The sequence below is a fragment of the Arachis ipaensis genome, chromosome B6, assembly GCF_059453495.1.
Source record: "Arachis ipaensis isolate K30076 ecotype BB chromosome B6, ASM5945349v1, whole genome shotgun sequence".
Lineage (NCBI taxonomy): Eukaryota > Viridiplantae > Streptophyta > Magnoliopsida > Fabales > Fabaceae > Arachis > Arachis ipaensis.
In genome coordinates, this window is record NC_142441.1 from 123,477,451 (window position 1) to 123,496,680 (window position 19,230).

Below are 19,230 nucleotides of genomic sequence, written 5' to 3' on the forward strand. Positions count from 1 at the left end.
ATTGGTTTTGTATTGACAATTACTAAATTGAAGGATAACTAGATTGAGCACTTTTATTTTTGTTTGATTAATTCAAATTTACTTTCAGTTGTTCATTTTTGTTCTCTGCAATTTTTTTTATTTCTCTTTAACGTCTTCATTTTCTTTACTTTCCAGCAAGCTAACCTACTAACTATTTGATAAATTGCTCTAACCAAGCTAACTATACTCTATTTTAGTAGACTCTACACTTGCTGTTTCTTGTACTTGTTCATTGTATGACAAGTAGGAGAAAGGAAACCTCAACCTCATTCGATAGTAAACTGGAAAGAACCTTCTTGAGATTAAGGAGGGAAGTAAGAGGAAAAAGAGTTATTGGTGCAGAAGAAGAGGAGGAATACTTTGATATAACCATGGAGGATGATATGAAAAACCATCATGAAGGAGAGGTGAACAATCATGCCAGAAGAGGTGGAGCTAACCCTGCTGGACAAGAGAGGAGAGTTCTGAGATCATACATCAATCCAAATCCAGGAAATTGTGGTAGTAGCATTCAAAGGCCAACTATCCATGCTAATAATTTTGAATTGAAGCCTCAACTCATAACTCTTATCCAGAACAACTGTTCTTTCGGAGGAAGTGCACAAGAGGATCCTAATAAGCATCTCACTAAATTCCAAAGGATATGTGACACGGTTAAATCTAATGGTGTTCATCCTGACACCTATAGATTGCTACTGTTTCCATTCTCTTTGAAGGACAAAGCATCAAAATGGCTAGAATCATTCCCCAAGGAAAGCTTGACCACCTGGGAAGATGTAATGAACAGATTCTTAACAAGGTTCTACCCTCTACAAAGAGTAAATAGGCTAAGAACCGAAGTGCAGACATTCAGACAGCAGGATGGTGAAACTCTTTATGAAGCCTGGGAGAGATTCAAAGACTTGACAAAGAAATGTCCCCTGATATTTTTAATGAGTGGGTGCAAATCCACATCTTTTATGAAGGGCTGAATTGTAAATCAAGGAAGGCTGTAGACCACTCATCTGGAGGTTCCCTCAATAAGAAGAAGACCATTGAAGAAGCCATTGATGTTATAGAGACAGTGGCTGACAATGAGTATTTTTATGCCTCAGATAGGAGCAACAACAGGGGAGTCTTGGAATTAAACCATATGGATGCAATCCTGGCCCAGAATAAGATGATCACCAAGCAACTAGCTAAATTGACCAAGCAAATAGAGAAGACTCAGGCTGCAGCTATCCACACTCAACCATCACCCCAAGAAGAGTTTGAGACAGAAGAAGGAGTTAACTGGGAGGAAGCTAATTACCTTGGAAACTCATCTAGGCAAGCAAATGATCCATACTCTAAAACATATAACTCTGGTTGGAGGAACCACCCAAACTTTAGCTGGGGGAATCGACAAAGCCAAGGCCAAGAACACAGACCTCACAATCCTAACCAGTATAACAACTCCACTCACCAAAACTCCAACCAAAAACCATATCAGACCACACAAAACACTTATTCACAGCCACCATACTAAAGCCATAACAACCACTCTCAACACCCCAATTCTAACCAAGCATCACCACATGAAGATGACAGAATGGAAAAACTAGAAGCTATGCTTGCAAACCTTAACAAAGAGTGTGAAGACATGAAAAAATTTTGGGAAGAAGTGAGAAGAAGTATGAAAAGCCGAGGGAAGGTTCTTAAGAATCTCGAATCTCAAGTAGAACATCTTTCACAATAGGCTCCAAAGTCCACTGATAGTTTCCCAAGTGATACAGAGAAAAATCCAAGAGGGGAAATGAAGAAGGTAATGTGGGAAGAATGCAAGTCAATCAATCTAAGCAGTGAAGAAGGTCTGAAGGAAGAATGCTCCAGACACTTAGAGCATGATGAAGAAGAGTCAAGGAAGAATGTCAGGGAGATAGAAGAAATGGCTAGCCCTGAACAGAGGAAGGAGCAAATAGAGAAAGAATACCTCAAGCCCTTTGTGCCACAAGCACCATTTCCCCAAAGACTCAAGGGAAGTGAGAAAGACAAGTCATATTCAAGATTCCTAGACATGTTTGCATCCCTCAATGTCAACATTCCCTTCATCAAAATTCTCCAACAGATGCCAACATACATGAAGTGCATGAAAGAACTGTTGACCAAGAAAGGAACCTTAAAAGGGGGACAAACAGTGACAACGAACAAGGAATGTAGTGCCCTCATCAAGAAAGACATACTCATGAAGAAAAAAGATCCAGGGAGCTTTCATATTTCATGTGCCATAGGAGAGACAAAAATTGACAGAGGATTCTGTGACTTAGGAGCTAGCATAAATGTGATGCCTCTATCATTTATGAAGAAGTTTTAAATCAATGAGCTGAGATCCACGGATGTAATCATCCAATTGGCAGATAAAATTCAGAAGAAGGTTGAAGGAGTAGTTAAAAATGTATTGGTGAAAGTAGAAAACTACTTCCTCCCCACTGACTTTGTTGTTATGGACATGGAAGAAAGTTACATTCATCCTATTATTCTGGGAAGACCATTCCTAGCCACTGCTAGAGCCCTGATAGATGTGGAACAAAGAGAGTTAATCCTAAGAATACATGATGAATACCTCACCTTTCATGTGTTCAAACCTACATATGAGTCTGAGCCAGAACCTAAGGAGTCAAAGAATGATCACAGCAACATGTGCACAAAGGGAAGTAACATTAAATCAGCAGCTAAACCATTGAAACAGTCTTTGGTGAACAAGCAAGAAGTTCAAGAGATACAGCAACTAAGAGAACTCAAAAAAGAGTTAATGAGGAAGCCCCTGACACAATGATCACTAGAAAACTATTGGAAGAAGAAAAAAAGAGTTGTGAAGAAATTGCCAAGGGAATGGAGAAATAAGAAGATTCCTACAGAGGGTTTCTCCCCTGGAGACAAGGTAATATCAGCCCACCATCAACCAACACCACCCCAACTTCCAATCATTCCATCTCAATTACCGCAAGTGTTCACCATCAGAAAGGTCCTCTCTTTAGAGCATGTAGAGATAACCAAGGAAACAAGTAGAGACCGCTTCACTGTAAGGGGAGAAGACCTAAGGCACTACAACCCACCATGACAAAGATCAAACGTCAAGCTAATGACGATAAAAGAGCGCTTGTTGGGAGGCAACCCAACCAAAGGTAATTCTCTTTTCATAGCTTGTCAATAAGAGTTAAGTAAATTCTCTGTATTGCAAGGAGCTAAGTTTGGTGTTGCACACCAAAGAAATCTAAGGGTGAATGTGTAATTCTAAGTTTGGTGTTCCACCATGGATTGCATGAAGGACACAATGCACCCCAGCATAATTAGTTGTCAGCTCCAAACGATCAGAGAAATTACTCAAAAGTTGTTTGTTTCCTAGTTCTAGTTTGCTATCTAGTTCATAGTTGTTTTCTAGTTCACAGTTTACTTTCCTAATAAAAGTACTTTATGTTTTCTACATAAGACTCAATTTGCTGCATTAGGCAAGAAACTAAGTTTGGTGTTCACACACCAATCTAAGTTTAAAAGCCTACAAATATACATGCATGCTAACAATCTCTCAAGTGCTTAGGGAACAAGCAGCTTTCAGTAGCTTTTGCAGGAATTCAATAAACTCTTGGAAAAACTATGCATTATCATCGAAAGACAAACATGATAAAAAATGAAAGGTGGACCTGCTCCTTGTTTATCACATCCAATAAAGAAAGAACATGTTTGCTTTAGTTGATAGTAACTTTTAGTTTAAGTTGCTTTGCATTCTGTGTGTTTAATTTTGCAATAAGTATGCTAGCCAAGGTGTGTGTTTTTATTTTCACCAGTTTAAATGTTTGTTTTGTCCCCAGAGTCTTTTCAAATTCAATAAAAGAAATGTTTGAATAAGAAGTGGAACAGTTTCTTTTTAGCAATTATGTAGTAGCTCACTTATAATGAATAAAAGGATAGATTGTTCCCTTTTAGTGTAAATTAGCTTGCTGTCTATGAATCTTAGTAAATAAAAGTCCTTGGAGAAAAGAAAAACAAATAGAAAGAAAGAAAAAAAAAGCCAAAAGTGGCAACAAAAATAGAAGAAAGCAAAGAATAAGGCTAGACATTAATAGCTTGGACCTTAGGACATATGCCTGTGGTGTCTTTGTACTAGGATCTGCTTGGATGATTAGGTTTTATGGAGTGCTTTAACACTTGGTAATTTGGGTTAACTAACCCGGGATTATCAACCGAAAGTCCATTATCAAGAGCAACCTAGTTACAAGGCATTTAGTGACCCAAAGAGGTGCTGGGCATCAATGTCTTAAGAAGAATTGTGAGCCAAGTGTCTGTAGTGAATATGTGTTGAGCACAAATGAGCTAAAGAAGCTACTGCTACACATGACACTAAGCTACAAGTAAGAAACAAGTTTACAGAAAAAGAAAATAAAGAAAAGCAATTACCAAGGATGAGTGAATAATAAGAGGTCATAGCAGTATGTTAATGGATGCTTAAAGGAGACAGTCTATGCCTAAAGATCAATAAGAAGTTACTACTGCATTGTCTGCATAAAACCCCATGAGCTACTAATAATGCTTTGCTGATATGAACATCCCCTTCTGTTTCATTCTTTCTTCTTAATAATTCAGTACTTGCTTAGGGACAAGCAAGATTTAAGTTTGGTGTTGTGATGCCAGGCCATCTTAGGCTAGTTTCACTATCCTTTTTCCTTGATTTTAATAGGTTTTATGCACTTTCTTGAGCTATAAGTAAGCAAATTGGGTAGAAATTCATGTATGCCTAGATTCATTCAACCATAAGTAATTTGATGCAATTTCATGATGATTTATGCTATGATTACTTGTATGCTTAGAATGATAAGAATTCTCATGACTTTAGCAAGGCTTTGATGCATTTATTGGTTGATGATAGGTGAAGGAAAGCATGGAGGAAGGTTGAAGAAGGAGCATGGAAAAGATGAAGAAGAAGCAACGTTGAAAAAGAAGCAGAGCAATTCTCTGCATAAGTTGCTGATGCTCACGTTGGAGGGAGCGTTGGACATCCAACGTTGTGATAAAATGACCAATTCTGGAGCTGACTGATTTTCAAGCGACGCGTACGCGTGAAAGAGCAAAATTTCTTTATCCACGCGCAAGCGTGAGTCACGCGCATGCGTGGAATGGCAAAATTGACCATCCACGCGTACGCGTGGGTCACGCATATACGTCACTAAATGAACGTTGGAGTCCAACGTTGCCTCAAACGCTAGCTTTCAACGTCCGCGATGCCAAAGCCCAGAATTTGTAAATGAAAAATTTGCAGCGACGTATCGCGTACGCGTGGATAGAAAAAAAGCAACTCACGCGTAAGGTGGAGTACGCGCACGCGTGAAAATGCCAACGTTGGAGGGAACGTTGGAGGTCCAACGCTGAGTCTAGCGTCCCTTACATTGTTTTGAAACTGTAAAATGAAATCTTTGCATCCACGCGTACGCGTGGGTAGCGGGATGTTAGCCCTTCAACGTTGAGTCAAACGCCAATGACAGTAAAGTTCTCTGGTTTTTCTGAAGAGCGTTTGAGTCAACGTTGGCCATCAAACGTTGACTCCAACGTGAGGCATCAGACTCTGCAATTCAAACCAATCTCTTCTCAACAGCAAGGGAAACCAATTGGAGCCATTTTTAACCCAATTCCATCAAGGCCAAAAGCCTAATTCAGAGATTGAAAATCAATGGAAGAGAGTGTATAAATAGCTTAGAAATTAAGTTAGAGGGGGCTTTGGACATTTTTTCGGACCTTCACTTTCTACTGCACATTTTACTTTCTGTTAATTTTCCTTTTCAATGTATCTTTCAATTTCAATTTTCATTTTGAGAGCTATGAACAACTAAACCCCTTTCATTGGATTAGAGAGCTCTGTGTAATTCAATAGATCAATAGTAATTTTCATTCATCTTCTTCTTTCTTTTCTCTTGATTTTGCTAGAAAGCTTTCGTTCTTCATCCAATTGGATAGTTATCTTGGGAAAGAAGCTATTCATAATTAGATCTCCTCGGAACCTTGGAAAGGAATGAGGAGATCATGCTATAAATGCTTTCTCATATTGGATTAGATTAGGATTTGGATGGATATAGTGACATGTAATCCTACAACACTTTGATCTATGAATTTGTGTGGTATAATCAGTGACCAAACTTCATCTCTTTCTATGAGTACTTAAATCAAGGAATTGGGCAATTGTTCATGCTTAGAGAGATTGGTGAGCCAAGGAATTGTGATCCAATCAATTAAGATTGCCAAGGAGATCAATGAATGCATTGATTGCGGAAGAGATGAAAATAAATTTGATCCGGAGAATTATACATCTCCTAAACTCAATGATTCCCCCATCTCTGATCTACCCATTCTATTTACAATCTGCTTCTTTAATTTCATGTTAAATCCCCATTCCCTTTTAATTTCTTGCAATTTAAGTTCCTGTTCTTTATTTCCAGCAATTTAAGTTTCTGTCATTTAATTTCTTGCAATTTAATTTTCCCGCCAATTTTACTTTCTGCAAGTCTCAATTCAATTCCGATTTCGCTCAACAAGCATAATTCTCCAATTAACATTGCTCAATCTACCAATCTCTGTGGGATTCGACCTCACTCTACAGTGAGTTTTTACTTGACGACAATCCGGTGCACTTGCCGGAAGAAAATTTGTTGAGAGGCAAATTCCCGCGTATCATAAGGCTTGTTGTGAGGTGGCTGTGGTTGGAGCCACTGCACCGGTGGATGTGGTTGGAGCCTGAGAAGCTGAAGTTGCAAGTATGAGAGGTGGTTGAGTAGAGGCAGCAACAGCAAGTGTGGTGGGTAGCTAGTATGAAGATGCAAGTGTGGTGGGGAGTGGTTGTGAAGATGCAGCTCTACCCTTTCCCCTGCCCCTTCCTCTTCCCCTGCTTACCCCTGTTTGCCTTATTCTCTCAGATCTGCGGATATTCACATCGGATCTGTTGTCGGCAGCAGGATCAGTGTCAACAGCAGCTGCAGGCGCAGCAGTAGGCACAGTGTCAGCACCAGCCGGATCTTCTCCGTTGGCGGCAGCAGCAACACCAGGTTCTGAAATCAGGTAAAATACAACCAATTGCAACATGAATATTCAACTCTTTTTTCAATCAATTTATAATCCATTTACAATTTATTTATAACACAGCATAATCAATTTATATTCCTCTTATAATCTATTTATAAGGCAGCATAATCTGTTTGCAATCCATATTGATAAAACAACAATTTACAACATAGCATAATATATTTTCACACACCATATGTTATACTATCACAACCTAATCCACTCAACACCTCAAATACCCTATAATTTCAAAAAGAAAACAGTAAAACAGCAGTTTGTAGATTCAGATTTGCTTGATACCTGACACTATTAGATTGAGACAATGCCTTCTATTATGTCCATATTGTCCACAGTTGCTACATGTAACAGATGTACCCGTCCTCCTAAGCTTTGTCTGAGAACGGGTCTCATCAGGTTCACTGATCCTCACCATCCGTGATCTTCCTGGCTTCACCCTAAAGATGGGAGGTATAATGGTATCACACTCAACTTTTGGCCACATATTTTCTCCATTGATTGGAGAAACTAACTTACCATAAGTTGCAACATAGGCTGCTGGGTTATAGAAGTTGCTGCAATAATCTTCTGGATTGTCCCCTTTCTCGAATATAGCACAACAAGCATGCGGGCAGGGTGATGAGAGAACTTTTGCGTGGTCTAGAAATTTGCAGATAAATCCTCATTGCAGGTATAGCTTCTAAACCAACAAAAGTCCTTTCATACAAACGTTTTGGTTGTTACAAGTAACAAACCCCTTAATAAATTGATAACCGAAGTATTCAAACCTCGGGTCGTCTTCTCAAGGAATTGCAGGGAGGTATGTTCTTATTATTGGTTATGAGTTTGTAAATTGGGGGTTTTGGAGTTTGGGCAATGGGCACAGGTATATTTAAATAACAAGTAAAATAAATTAACAATAATAAAATCTCTTGGCAAGGTATGAGGAACTGGAAGTCCTATCCTGGTTATCCTTATCAATTGTAATGAGAATTGGATTTTTCTCCCACTTTGTTAACCTCTAACTATGAAGGTAAGTTAAGTGGATAAATTAATTCTGATTCCTCAAGTCCTAGTCTTTCCTTGGGAAAAGTTAGAGTTATTGGAACCCAAATTAATTCTTGAAGAATTCCAATTTTCAATCAACAATGAGTTTGATAACTCAAGTGTCTCCAATGACTCAACCAAAGCCAAAAGGGAAAAATTCAAATTATTTATATAATAAATAAAAGAAAGCAATTATAATTCTGAAATACCTCAATTAGCACTAATAAAGATATCAAATATAACATGGAAGAGTTCATAAATTAAATTAGGAAAATAAATAAAAAGAACATTGAACCTGGGATTGAGAGTCACTCCTAAAACTAAGAGAAATCCTAAATCTTAATCCTAAGAGAGAGGAGAGAACCTCTCTCTCTAAAAACATCTACTCCTAAAATTGTGAATTGTGAGCTTTTTTCATGTATGGATGCATTCCCCCACTTTATAGCCTCTAATCTGAGTTTTCTGAGCCGCAAACTGGGTCGAAAACAGTCCAGAAATCGCTGGAGATGAAATCTGCCACGCTGGTTTTTCGCCACTGCGATGCGTCCGCGTGGATCACACGACCGCGTCGCCTAGAGTTAGGACAACTATGGCATATTATATATCAAATCGAAGCTTCGGACGTTAGCTTTCCAACGCAATTGGAACCGCGTCATTTGGACCTCTGTAGCTAAAGTTATAGCCATTTGAGTGCGAAGAGGTCAAGCTGGACAGCTTAGCAATTTCTCCAACTTCTTGTATTCCTTCCACTTTTGCATGCTTCCTTTCCATCCTCTGAGTCATTCCTGCCCTATAAACTCTGAAATCACTTAACACACATATCAAGGCATCTAATGGTAATAAGAGAGGATTAAACATAGGGAACTTAAGGCCAAAGAAGCATGTTTTCAATCAAAGCACATAATTAGGAAGGCAAATGTAAAACCATGCAAATAGTATGAATAAGTGGGTAAAGAGTTGATAAAAACTACTCTATTAAGCACAAGATAAACCATAAAATAGTGATTTATCAACCTCCTCACACTTAAACATTAGCATGTCCTCATGCTTAAGCTCAAGAGAAGCTATAAAGATGAAGAGGAATGGTAGATTAATATGAAATGCAACCTATCTATATGAATGCAACTAAATGCAAAAAATATTTCTACCTACTTGGTCAAAAGTAAATAAGTTCTCCAAGACAAATATAAATCAAATTCCACTAATCTAAATCATACAATAAAAGACAAGCAAACTTGTAAGAAGACAGCTTATGAAAGTAGGGAACATATAATTAAGTATTGAATCCTCACTGGTAGTGTATATCACTCTAATTCTCAAGTGTCTAGGGTCAATCACTCTACTCTTCTCTAGTCATGCTTTCTAAAATTTGTTCTTCACCTAACCAATCAATAATATTTAATATACCAATGAAAACATCATGAGGTCTTTTCAAGGTTGTAATGGGGGTAAGGTAAGGGTAAGGGTATATGTATATGGCTAAGTGAGCTTTATAAATTGAATCTTTAATTAACTTAAGCTTTCACCTAACATACATATACTCTATATAACTCTAGAATCATGCCTAGCTACCCATAGTCTTCACTTTTGCATTACATACTCATGTATCAATTTTTCTTTAATTTTATCACATATGCATTGATCTTTTATTAACTTAACATTGGGATAATTTTGTCCCCTTATTTATTTATTTATATTATATATTTTTTTTCTCTTTTTCTTTTTCTCTTTTTTTTTAGAGAGACATAAAACTAGAATAACATATTAATGCATATGGAATTTTGAATTTTCTGTTTTACATGAGTAGGTACCAAATTTTCCAATATTCAAAATTAGAAACATGATACATTCCCTCATTAACCCAAGTTTCCACAGTTTCCCACACTTAATTGTTGCACAATCCCTATCTTAAGCTAACCAAAGATTTAATTGGGATATTTAATTGTTTTTCTGCTAAAGGCTAGTGATGTGGTAAAATACAGAACAAATGGGGATTAAAAGGCTCAAAGTGGCTGACAAGGGTGATTTAAAGGGTAGGCTTATTTGGGATAAGTGAGCTAAAATCAAACAATGGCCTCAATCATATGCAAGCATGTAAATACACTAAATAATGGACATATAGATTGGAACAAAATATAGATTACAATCATAGAGAAGAAAACACACAAGAATAAAAATTTATTGTTAAATAATGTAACCATATAAATAAGCTCAAATCTCACATGTTGTGTGTTCTTTAGCTATAATTCATGTTCCAAATACAACTTCCAAACAAGTTTTAACATAAATTTTTTTTTTAATTTAAATTAGTAAAATTTTTCAAACAATAAGGTCTTAAAAAAAAACTTATTATTTCTCAACCAAGCAGTAGCTAAATGCATAAAATCAAAATAATCATGCAATGAAATATGCAAATGTAACAATGTACTAAATAAAATATTGGTTTTGAGAAGAAAATAACTAACTCATGGAGATCGGTATCGACCTCCCCACACTTAAAGATTGCACCGTCCTCTGTGCATGCTGAGATGTGCAGGTGGACAGGTTGTTCCAACTGACGCTTTTCTCCAAGGATTATGCTGATGGACTTGTTTGTCTTGTTTCCCCATGTAAACGTCTTCCTGTTCCCTTCCAGGTGGCCATCCTGAAAGAAAAAGGGAAGAAAAGTAACCCAGAAATAGAGATACGAAAATAAATGAAGTATGGGTGGGTTAATGCCAAATAAAAATGGTCTCATTTACATGGAAGCTTCAACATGTACGTGAGAAAATTTTCAAGAATATGGCCGATTAGCTACCACAAGAATATGGCCGATTAGCTACCACAAAAAGAGTCGTAAAATCGTCGCTAATCCGACGCAAAATATAATTTGTGACAGATTAGCTACCGCCTAGCAACTAATGCTTTCCTCGCTGATTACAAGTCGCAAATCAGTGAGGCAACCACAACAGTCGCTAATTCATCGAAAAGTTTTTTAGCTACTGAATAGATAGTCGCAAATCCATCACTAAAGTAAAAGTTAATTCCATAGAAAAAATAGACTAAACAATAGTCGCTAATCAAACTCTACTGCAACAGACTCATCACTAAATGCAAGCTAACTTCGTAGACAAAATGGAATGATTAGTTGACGCTAATTCGAGAGGAATTTTTCCGAACTAACTCGTCGCAAGTTGTCCGCTAATATGATCGCAAATCTGTCACATTTTGTAGCAAATCTATAGCTAACCTTTAAAAATCCTTAATCAAATTTGTAGAAATTTTGTCGCTAAACCAAAGCAATTCGAAATGAGAAAGTAGAGTTATGAAATAGTCGCTAATTTGCTAGAAAATAATCTGTAGTCAATTAATTGTAATACTATCGCAAATTCCTTTTAAACTAATAACAAATCGATAACTATCTCGCACTACAAGAAAAACTGGCTTTTGCTATGCTTTTAAAGCATTCCAAATATGCAAAAAATGTAGCGATATCTTTTCACCACATTTTTTTAGAAACGTGCTAATTGAGTTAGTATTAGCTACACTTCGAAAGTGTGCCAATAGGAGACATAGCCACGCTTTTAAAGGGAGAAAATAAGAAAGTATAAAAAGAATTGATTTTTTTATTGATTTACATAAATTATTTACAAGCTATAATTATAATTAAAAAAATTACAATTCTATAATAAAACTAATAATTTAATTTACATACTGCAAATGTAATGCCAATAAGTCATAACAACCTCTTTATTTCCAGCTGAAATATGGAGAAAAATGCTTGACCCATTTTTGGAAAATTTACCGAGAAACCATCAATTGAGTGTTGACTACCTCATCAGTTCTGCAGATTACGGAAAAGCAACACGAATCAATAGAAAAATGGAAAATTTTGTGTCCATACATGAGGTCATAGAACTATAAGCCAAACTAACCCATGATAAAAAATTCCATAAATAGATTTATAGAAGATGATCACCAAAGAAGTAGCAAGAAATTCAACAAAAAAGAAAAGAAAAGAATTTTCATAATTATAAAGAATCCAACAACAGTCAAAATCAAAGGCACTGCACTATACTACACAACATCATGTGATTCTTGTTTGAACGCAAAAAAAATTAATCAAGATAAACAGAATCAAATAGAAGAAAACAAGATGAGAAATTAAAGTAGAAACTTTACCAAGAAAAACAAACAGGATTCATTTTCAACTCCTCTCAACAGAAGAGAACAGGGTGAGTCGAAAATAGCATGAGCCAGCAAATAGCTGAATAATTGATAAGAGACGTTGAAAAAAGAAAGTACAATAATTGACTATTTAACACTGACCAAAAATCAAACAATTGATTCCCATTAAAAGAGATTGCATCAGAAAACAGGTTCAATAACATCACTCTACGGTAGTAATTTGTGCAAGTTCAACCAACTAAATCAGTAGAGGATGTTAACCTTCTTTCCACGCCCTTGCCAACAACCTCATAAACCAAATAATCTTTTCTCAAAAGAATCAGCAAAGTTATCGTCTTTAAACAAGTCTTAAATATTCGTTTTAATTACAACCTTATACTTTTATAAAAATTCGAATATAACCTCCTCTAAAAATAGAACTTAGCAACCCATACGGGTTCCCTCTTTCTCAACATTTCACCAACCTTTTATCAGCAAGTACCATAACAATATATTCTCAAAATACTTGATAATAGTGTAAAAATCAATTTTTAAACCCTATACCTAGGGTAGTTACCAAAACAACATTGGCAGCCTAATTTCAATTTTGTTTTTAAAATATCAAATGAATTCAGAATTGCACAAACTTTATATTCATACGATCGTCTCGGATAAAGCTTTCTATTAAATGAAAAATCATAATTTTTTGCTTACTCTAACTTCGGAAATAGAAGCAAAACCATGACTGCTCTGCAGTGTCTTAAAATCAGAAAATAGCAGCAGCATGTGATATTCAAAATTCAATATAAAATCCAAGTTAAATCCAAAGACCTTAAAAATTAATGTGATTCAATTTTACTCATCCAGGTTTCTTTTCCAATTGGTTCCAGATCAATATCGTTTTTAATGAAGGAGTTATATAACTTAGAAGTTGAGTAATTTTCTGCAGACTTCTGTTTTAAAAGTTAATGAACATATCTTCTTCCAAATCCCATAACTTACTCATTAAAATATTGAAAGCCCTGAAATTTAAATCAAATATGCTAAACATACTTAAATTTCACCTCCAATTGGTTCCATCTCAATATCTATCCAGAATCCAAAGTTATAAACTCTCAAAGTTACTGATTTAAGGAAACAGAATCTGGCTTTTACTGCATAACGCATCATCTTTCAAAAATTCATATCTTTAAAACTACAAGTCCAAACGTTCTGAAATTTTACGGAATTAAAATAATAGGACTAAAGTTTCATTTAAAATTGGTTCCATTTCAAAATTCAATTCGAAACACTCACAGCAGAGCCAACAAGTTACTGTTCTAAAAATTCTGCAGTAAAAATCAGATTCCACAACCATAACTCAAAAATTCACCATAAATCATATACTTAACAAAAAGGTCTTAAATTCCCCAGTCCAGCTCTTTATATTCCCAAGCTTAATTCAGACTTGGTCTCACACAATTCCGATCATCACAGAATTAGTTATAGCTTTTCAAAGTTACCGATTTCATTTAAAGATAATGTAGGAAATCAGATTTTTCAGTTTAATTTTGAAAATCACAACTAATTCTCCAGTTAATTCAAACTTCTCAAAATTAAATTCCAACAACGAATTTCATCCTAGTTTACTTAGCTTTTACTCTCTTATCATTTCGATTACTGTTGAATATCTGATTTACTTCCAAAGTTTCCATTTAATTTCAAAACTCAGATTCTCAACAACCAATTCAACATTTCAAGATTCATTCCTCCAAATATTCTCTAAACTCAACTCCAATCAATCACCAATTAAGTCCATTACAATAATCATATAACCAGTTTAATAACAAAAATTTCAATTTAATCCATCAAAATACAGAATCCACAACAATCTCTCATCAAACAATTCATAAACCATGCATGATCAATTTCACAAAATCAACGAATTCAATCAAAGTTCCAACCAAAATCTCAATCATTCCAATCACAATCTCAGCCACAATTCAACATTCATATAATCAATCAATCACTCACAACTATTATACCTATTTGCAGTTATCCAATAAACTTTGTCGGCATTCTTAAATTAAAATCGTTTAAATTAAACCCCTACCTCGATTAGCCGAAATTCGATAATTAAGCGCAGCAAACCCCTCTTTTGTTTTAGTTTGTAGCAGCAACAGACTCGAACCAAACTAGCAGCAGCAGCAACTCTAACAGTTCTTTATTATCATCAACACTATCTCCTATGATAGTTCCATCAGCAAACAGAGAAGGCAGAGCAGGAGTGTTAAACAGAGACATGGGTTTTCCTTACCAGAACAGAAAAAGACTAAGGAACAAAATGGAAGTAGCGCAAATTCAAGAATGGAAATAGCAGAGTTACCGGTAAATTTGTCTTGGTTTCGGCAACGACGGCAACAGCGAAAGAACACAACTCCTCTCCCTTTTCACATTCTGTTCGACGGCGTTCTCACTCCCTTCGATGGAGGCAGAAGCGGCAAGCAAGAATAACAATAATCAAAATAGGTCGTGAATGGTACAGAATTCAGAGACAGGGACAAAGGAGGCTGCGGTGACCGAGCAATACCAGGGCAGTAGCTGAAATAGTTCGCAGCAGCAACGCCGACGATGCTTCTCTGACGGCAGACTCTCAACAGTGGCTCTATCAACGAAAACAGGGCGCAACAGCAACGGTGTGACCCCAATCGACGGCAGCGGCGGCAGCGGAGCAGGACGGTGCGAGAACGGACCTCGTCCTTCTCCTTCCAGGTTCGTTCTTCTGACAGCAGCGGCGGTTAGGATTCGGCGGCAGTGACTCCCTCAATGGCGACGGCGGCGGTCTAGGCGGAATCGGCGGTGATGACGGGAGCAGCCTTCCTCCCCTTCCTTGACTCTCGAGCTCTCCGTCTCCCTCTCTCAATCTTTCTTCTCCTTCCTCACGTCCAACTCTCTCTCAGTCACTCCTCCACCTTCACCTGACGGCGACGGCGACGGCGACGACGGTCTTCCCGGCGCCTTCCCTTCCATCCCGTCCCTCTCTTCTCCTTCCTCTTCTTCCCGTTTCCCCCTCTCTGTTTCCCTGTTTCTTTTCTTCCCTTCTGCGTATATTTTGCTTGTTTTGATTTAGGGATTAATGGAATTAGGGTTTTATTTGGAAACTTTAAAGTTAGGGTAAAATCAGTAATATAATAATTTTATAAGATATTTGAGATAAAATAATAATTTAAAAATTAAATATAATATTATAAAGATTACTTTTAAAATATGTAAGATTTTATTTATTAATATATCAATGAATTTAAATGATTATCTTTAATTTAAATCATAAAGTAAACATACTAATCATATTTTATAAAATACAATTTAAATAAGAGAATATCAATTATTCAGATTATATGCCATAATCTTTCATAATCTCTCTATTATTAAAATTTTAATTTCAATTTGTATAAAATAATTAATTAATAAAAATTGTACATATACATTAATTAACTTAAACTCAAAGTATTTATAAAAATTAATTTAATCATTCCTAATAAATTAATCTCTAAGAGCTCAATTTAATAAAATTAATCGTAATTTAATCATAATACAAATTTTTTAAATTAAATTATATAATACTTTTATTGTTGAGTTTTAATTTCAAATAACCAATTATAAAAATTTACACAAGAATATGAATTATCTTAACTCCAAATATTAATAAAACTAATTTGATTACTCTTAATAGATTAGTTTATAATATCATCTAATTATAATATCAGTAGATTTTAACACTAATATCAAAACAAATAACCTTAATCACAATACTAGAATTAAAATAGATCAAGTAAATTAATAAATTTTTAGTGAAATTTATATTTATATTAATAATGGTATATAATTAAAATATAATTAATTTGAAAAATAGAAAAAACAAAAAATTAAATTAAATTAGATATTTTTGTATACTATATAACTAGTATTTGTCAAATATAATAATTAGAAGTGTATTGGCTGAGTGGCAAGTGGAGGTTGCTTTTGCTCCAAGGTTCTTGGTGGAGACATTTTAAAAATTTTTTCATGCACATCGGTTCGGTTAGACCGGTTTGCACCGGTTCTTACCGGTTTAATCCAATTCTTACCGGGTCATACCGGTTTTCTTCCTTAAACGGTTCAAGGAGTAAATCGAACTGGATTTAAAAAATACTTAGAAGTGCAATGACTGAGTGGCAAGTGGAGGTTGCTTTTGTTCCAAGGTTCTTGGTTCGAGACCTTGTGGAGACATTTTTAAAAAAATTTTCACGCAGACCGGTTCAGTTAGACCGGTTTGCACCGGTTCTTGCTGGTTTGATCCGATTCTTACCGGATCATACTGGTTTTCTTCCTTAAACGGTTCAAGGAGTAAACCAAACTGGATTAGAGTCCAGTTCATTGGTTTTTGGTCGAACCGACCGGTCTGGTTCGATTTTTACAACTATGATAGCAAGTGTACATTTGTATATGTGTGTTATGATTATAAATTTAAATATGTTATTTGTAAAGTTTGATTATATGTGTAAATCAAGTTTGTTAATATTATTTATTAAATTTAATTATATATATATATATATATATATATATATATATGCATAGGTATTGATTACGTCTTGCATCAATGTATAACGATCTCAAATTCTCAATCTCAAATCTCATATATAATATATAATAGGGCTCATTTTAGTTTTTTCATGTAACGATAATAGAATTTTCAAATTTTGATTTAAAGCATTAGAAATAATGTTTATACGCAATTTTTTATTTGAAATAATAAAAAAAAAGTTCTTATAGGTACTTTTTAAATTTTTGAAATTAAATGCTTTTTTGTTTTTTGAGTTACCTTTTTTTTTCTTTTGTTTTCAAATTTTCATTTTGATTTTTTAAAAAGAATTTAAATTTTAAAAAATATTTTATAAGGTAGATAAGATTTTTTTAAAAAGAAATACGAAAATATTTATCTAATTATCAATGATCTTATATTAAAATAAATAAATTAAAATAATTTGTATTACTTTTTTAATAATTTTTTTCATGAATTTTCCATGGATGTATATAGTGGTTAATGATTAGTAGCAACATGGGACTAATATTTTTTCTGACAAATTAGTAACAACATGAAATAAGCGAGAAAAGTATATCAGTTGTTAAACGGTCGCTAATTCCTCACTAAATAAGCTTTTGATTAGTGACTCAATTACGACCAGTTACTTATAAAATTTTCTTGATCAGTTTTGGATTTGTTATAACTCTGCGACGGATTTTCAACGAGATTAGCGCGTAATTTGCTACAAAATAGGTAGGATATAGCTTTTACTTTGTGACAAGATTGCAGTTGTCAAGTCGCTCGCTAAATTAAACATGCGACAACTTAGCGACAAATGTATTTCGTCCGCTAATCAGTGACTTGAAATCAGCGAACAAATTGTGTCAGTTGTTAAACGGTCGCAAATTTTTCACTACTTAGGTCCTAGGCGCTCAAAATCCATATTTCCACTTTAGCGACTAATTAGCGAGGAATAGTTCCTTAGCTAAATGATTTATCTGTTGCGACGAGTTAGCGACGACTATTTTCTGTCGCTAAACTTATTTTGAATTTTACAATATTATGCGACAATTTAGCGAGAAACTAGTTGCTCGCTAAAAATTAAAAACTTTGGTGACAAATTAGCTAGGAAATTATCCATCGCAAAATACATTTCAATTCTTTGTGACGGATTAGCTAGGAACGTTGTTCCTCACTAATTAGCCATTTCGCACAAAGTTTATTTAGCGACGAACTAGTGTGTGAATTGTTTCTCGCTAATTGTATATCAAACACTTGCGACGGAATAGTGACAACAATATCACTCGTTACTTTACTTTTATTCGATTGAATCCCTAAGTGACTGATTTGCTAGAACATTGTCACTCGCTAATTAATTTGTGACAAATTAGTGAGGAAATTTTCCCCGCTCTTTTTTTAGCCACAAAAGTCAATCAGCGAGAAACAAACTTACTCGTAAATCTCTCGCTAATCAGTCGCTTTTCTCAAGTTTAGGTATTTTGTGACCGCTCATTAATTTTGTCGTTAGTGCGTCACTAATTCCTCGCAAGTTAGTGATGGATTAGTGACAAAACATATTTCTCGCAAAAATTCGTCGCTAATTTGTCAAATTCTTGTAGTAAACAATAGAAGTCATGGCATACCAGTGGTACAAAATTTGTAACATAGAGGAGGAGTGTGGGTAATGGAAGTATCAATACGAGCTCATGTCAATGCAGATGGAATGTAAGTATCATAAAATATTGGCATTGATTTAAATAATGTTACCCAATCAGAATAAAACAAGTCATAAGCACAAAGATAATACCAGAAAAGATATAACAGTTGAATAAGAACATTTGAACACCAATGGTAAAATAATAAATTTAGAAAAGAAAATAAAAATATACAAAATTAAAATACAATGAATGAAAGTATGCAAATAAATTAAATAAAATAAAATAAAAGTGAAAAAGAATGAGAAGTGAAAGAGATAAAGTAAGAAAGAAAAAAAGGAAAGAAGGAAAGATAGAAGAAAAATTAGGATTTGAGAAGAAAATATAAGAAAATTGGTTGATCTAGATATTCTGTGCGCCGCTTGTGACGCGGTCGCGTGAGTGACGCGGTCGCGCGGATAGTGCTTCTATGAAATGACGCGGACGCGTCATCCACGCGGTTGCGTGGATCGATCTGTGCCATTAGCGTGAGGGCAGCCGCGCGGTCGCGTAACTTTCTGTTTGAAGCTCATATTGCCAAATTTTAGGGTGACGCGGTCGCGTGGGGGACGCGATCGCATGGTTGACCAATATTGGGATATGACGCGGACGCGTGGTAAGGTCTGTGCGTCTAGCGCCAGTCCAGCATCACTCCAGCTCATCTTTCGGCCATGCACCCTTTTGACGTCGATTTTCAGGTCACGCGGCCGCGTGGGTGAC

General features: G+C 35.4%; 1 protein-coding gene, 1 long non-coding RNA gene and 1 other non-coding gene across 5 annotated transcripts; all 3 read right to left on the bottom strand.

Annotated features, from left to right (window-relative positions):
• Window positions 1-845: 845 nt before the first annotated feature.
• Window positions 846-951, bottom strand: LOC148562577 (small nucleolar RNA R71). Its single transcript, XR_015887501.1, has one exon. It is a non-coding gene; the product is annotated as a small nucleolar RNA R71 (small nucleolar RNA).
• Window positions 952-6,828: 5,877 nt separating this feature from the next.
• LOC148562578 (uncharacterized) lies at window positions 6,829-7,516 on the bottom strand. The gene is made up of 2 exons (XM_088490923.1): window positions 7,384-7,516; window positions 6,829-7,070 (listed from the first exon to the last, which is right to left on the bottom strand). Exons 1-2 carry the CDS (start codon window positions 7,514-7,516, stop codon window positions 6,829-6,831), a joined length of 375 nt encoding a protein of 124 aa, XP_088347049.1.
• An 848-nt stretch (window positions 7,517-8,364) lies between these two features.
• Window positions 8,365-15,368, bottom strand: LOC107604829 (uncharacterized). 3 transcript variants are annotated; one of them, XR_001612405.3, is made up of 4 exons: window positions 14,843-15,368; window positions 14,639-14,732; window positions 14,366-14,498; window positions 8,365-11,950 (listed from the first exon to the last, which is right to left on the bottom strand). It is a non-coding gene; the product is annotated as an uncharacterized LOC107604829 (long non-coding RNA). The 3 variants fall into 3 exon arrangements; XR_015885710.1 differs by having other exon boundaries at window positions 8,365-10,771; window positions 11,853-11,950; window positions 14,639-15,368; XR_001612404.3 differs by having other exon boundaries at window positions 14,639-15,368.
• Window positions 15,369-19,230: the final 3,862 nt, after the last annotated feature.

Bases quoted from the DNA above. Each gene is read 5' to 3' on its own strand.
- LOC148562578 (XM_088490923.1), bottom strand. From the start codon at position 7,516: ATGGTGAGGATCAGTGAACCTGATGAGACCCGTTCTCAGACAAAGCTT. The intron at 7,071-7,383 runs GTATCAAGCAAA...ACCTGATTTCAG, and splicing joins TCTCAATCTAATAGTGTCAG to AACCTGGTGTTGCTGCTGCC.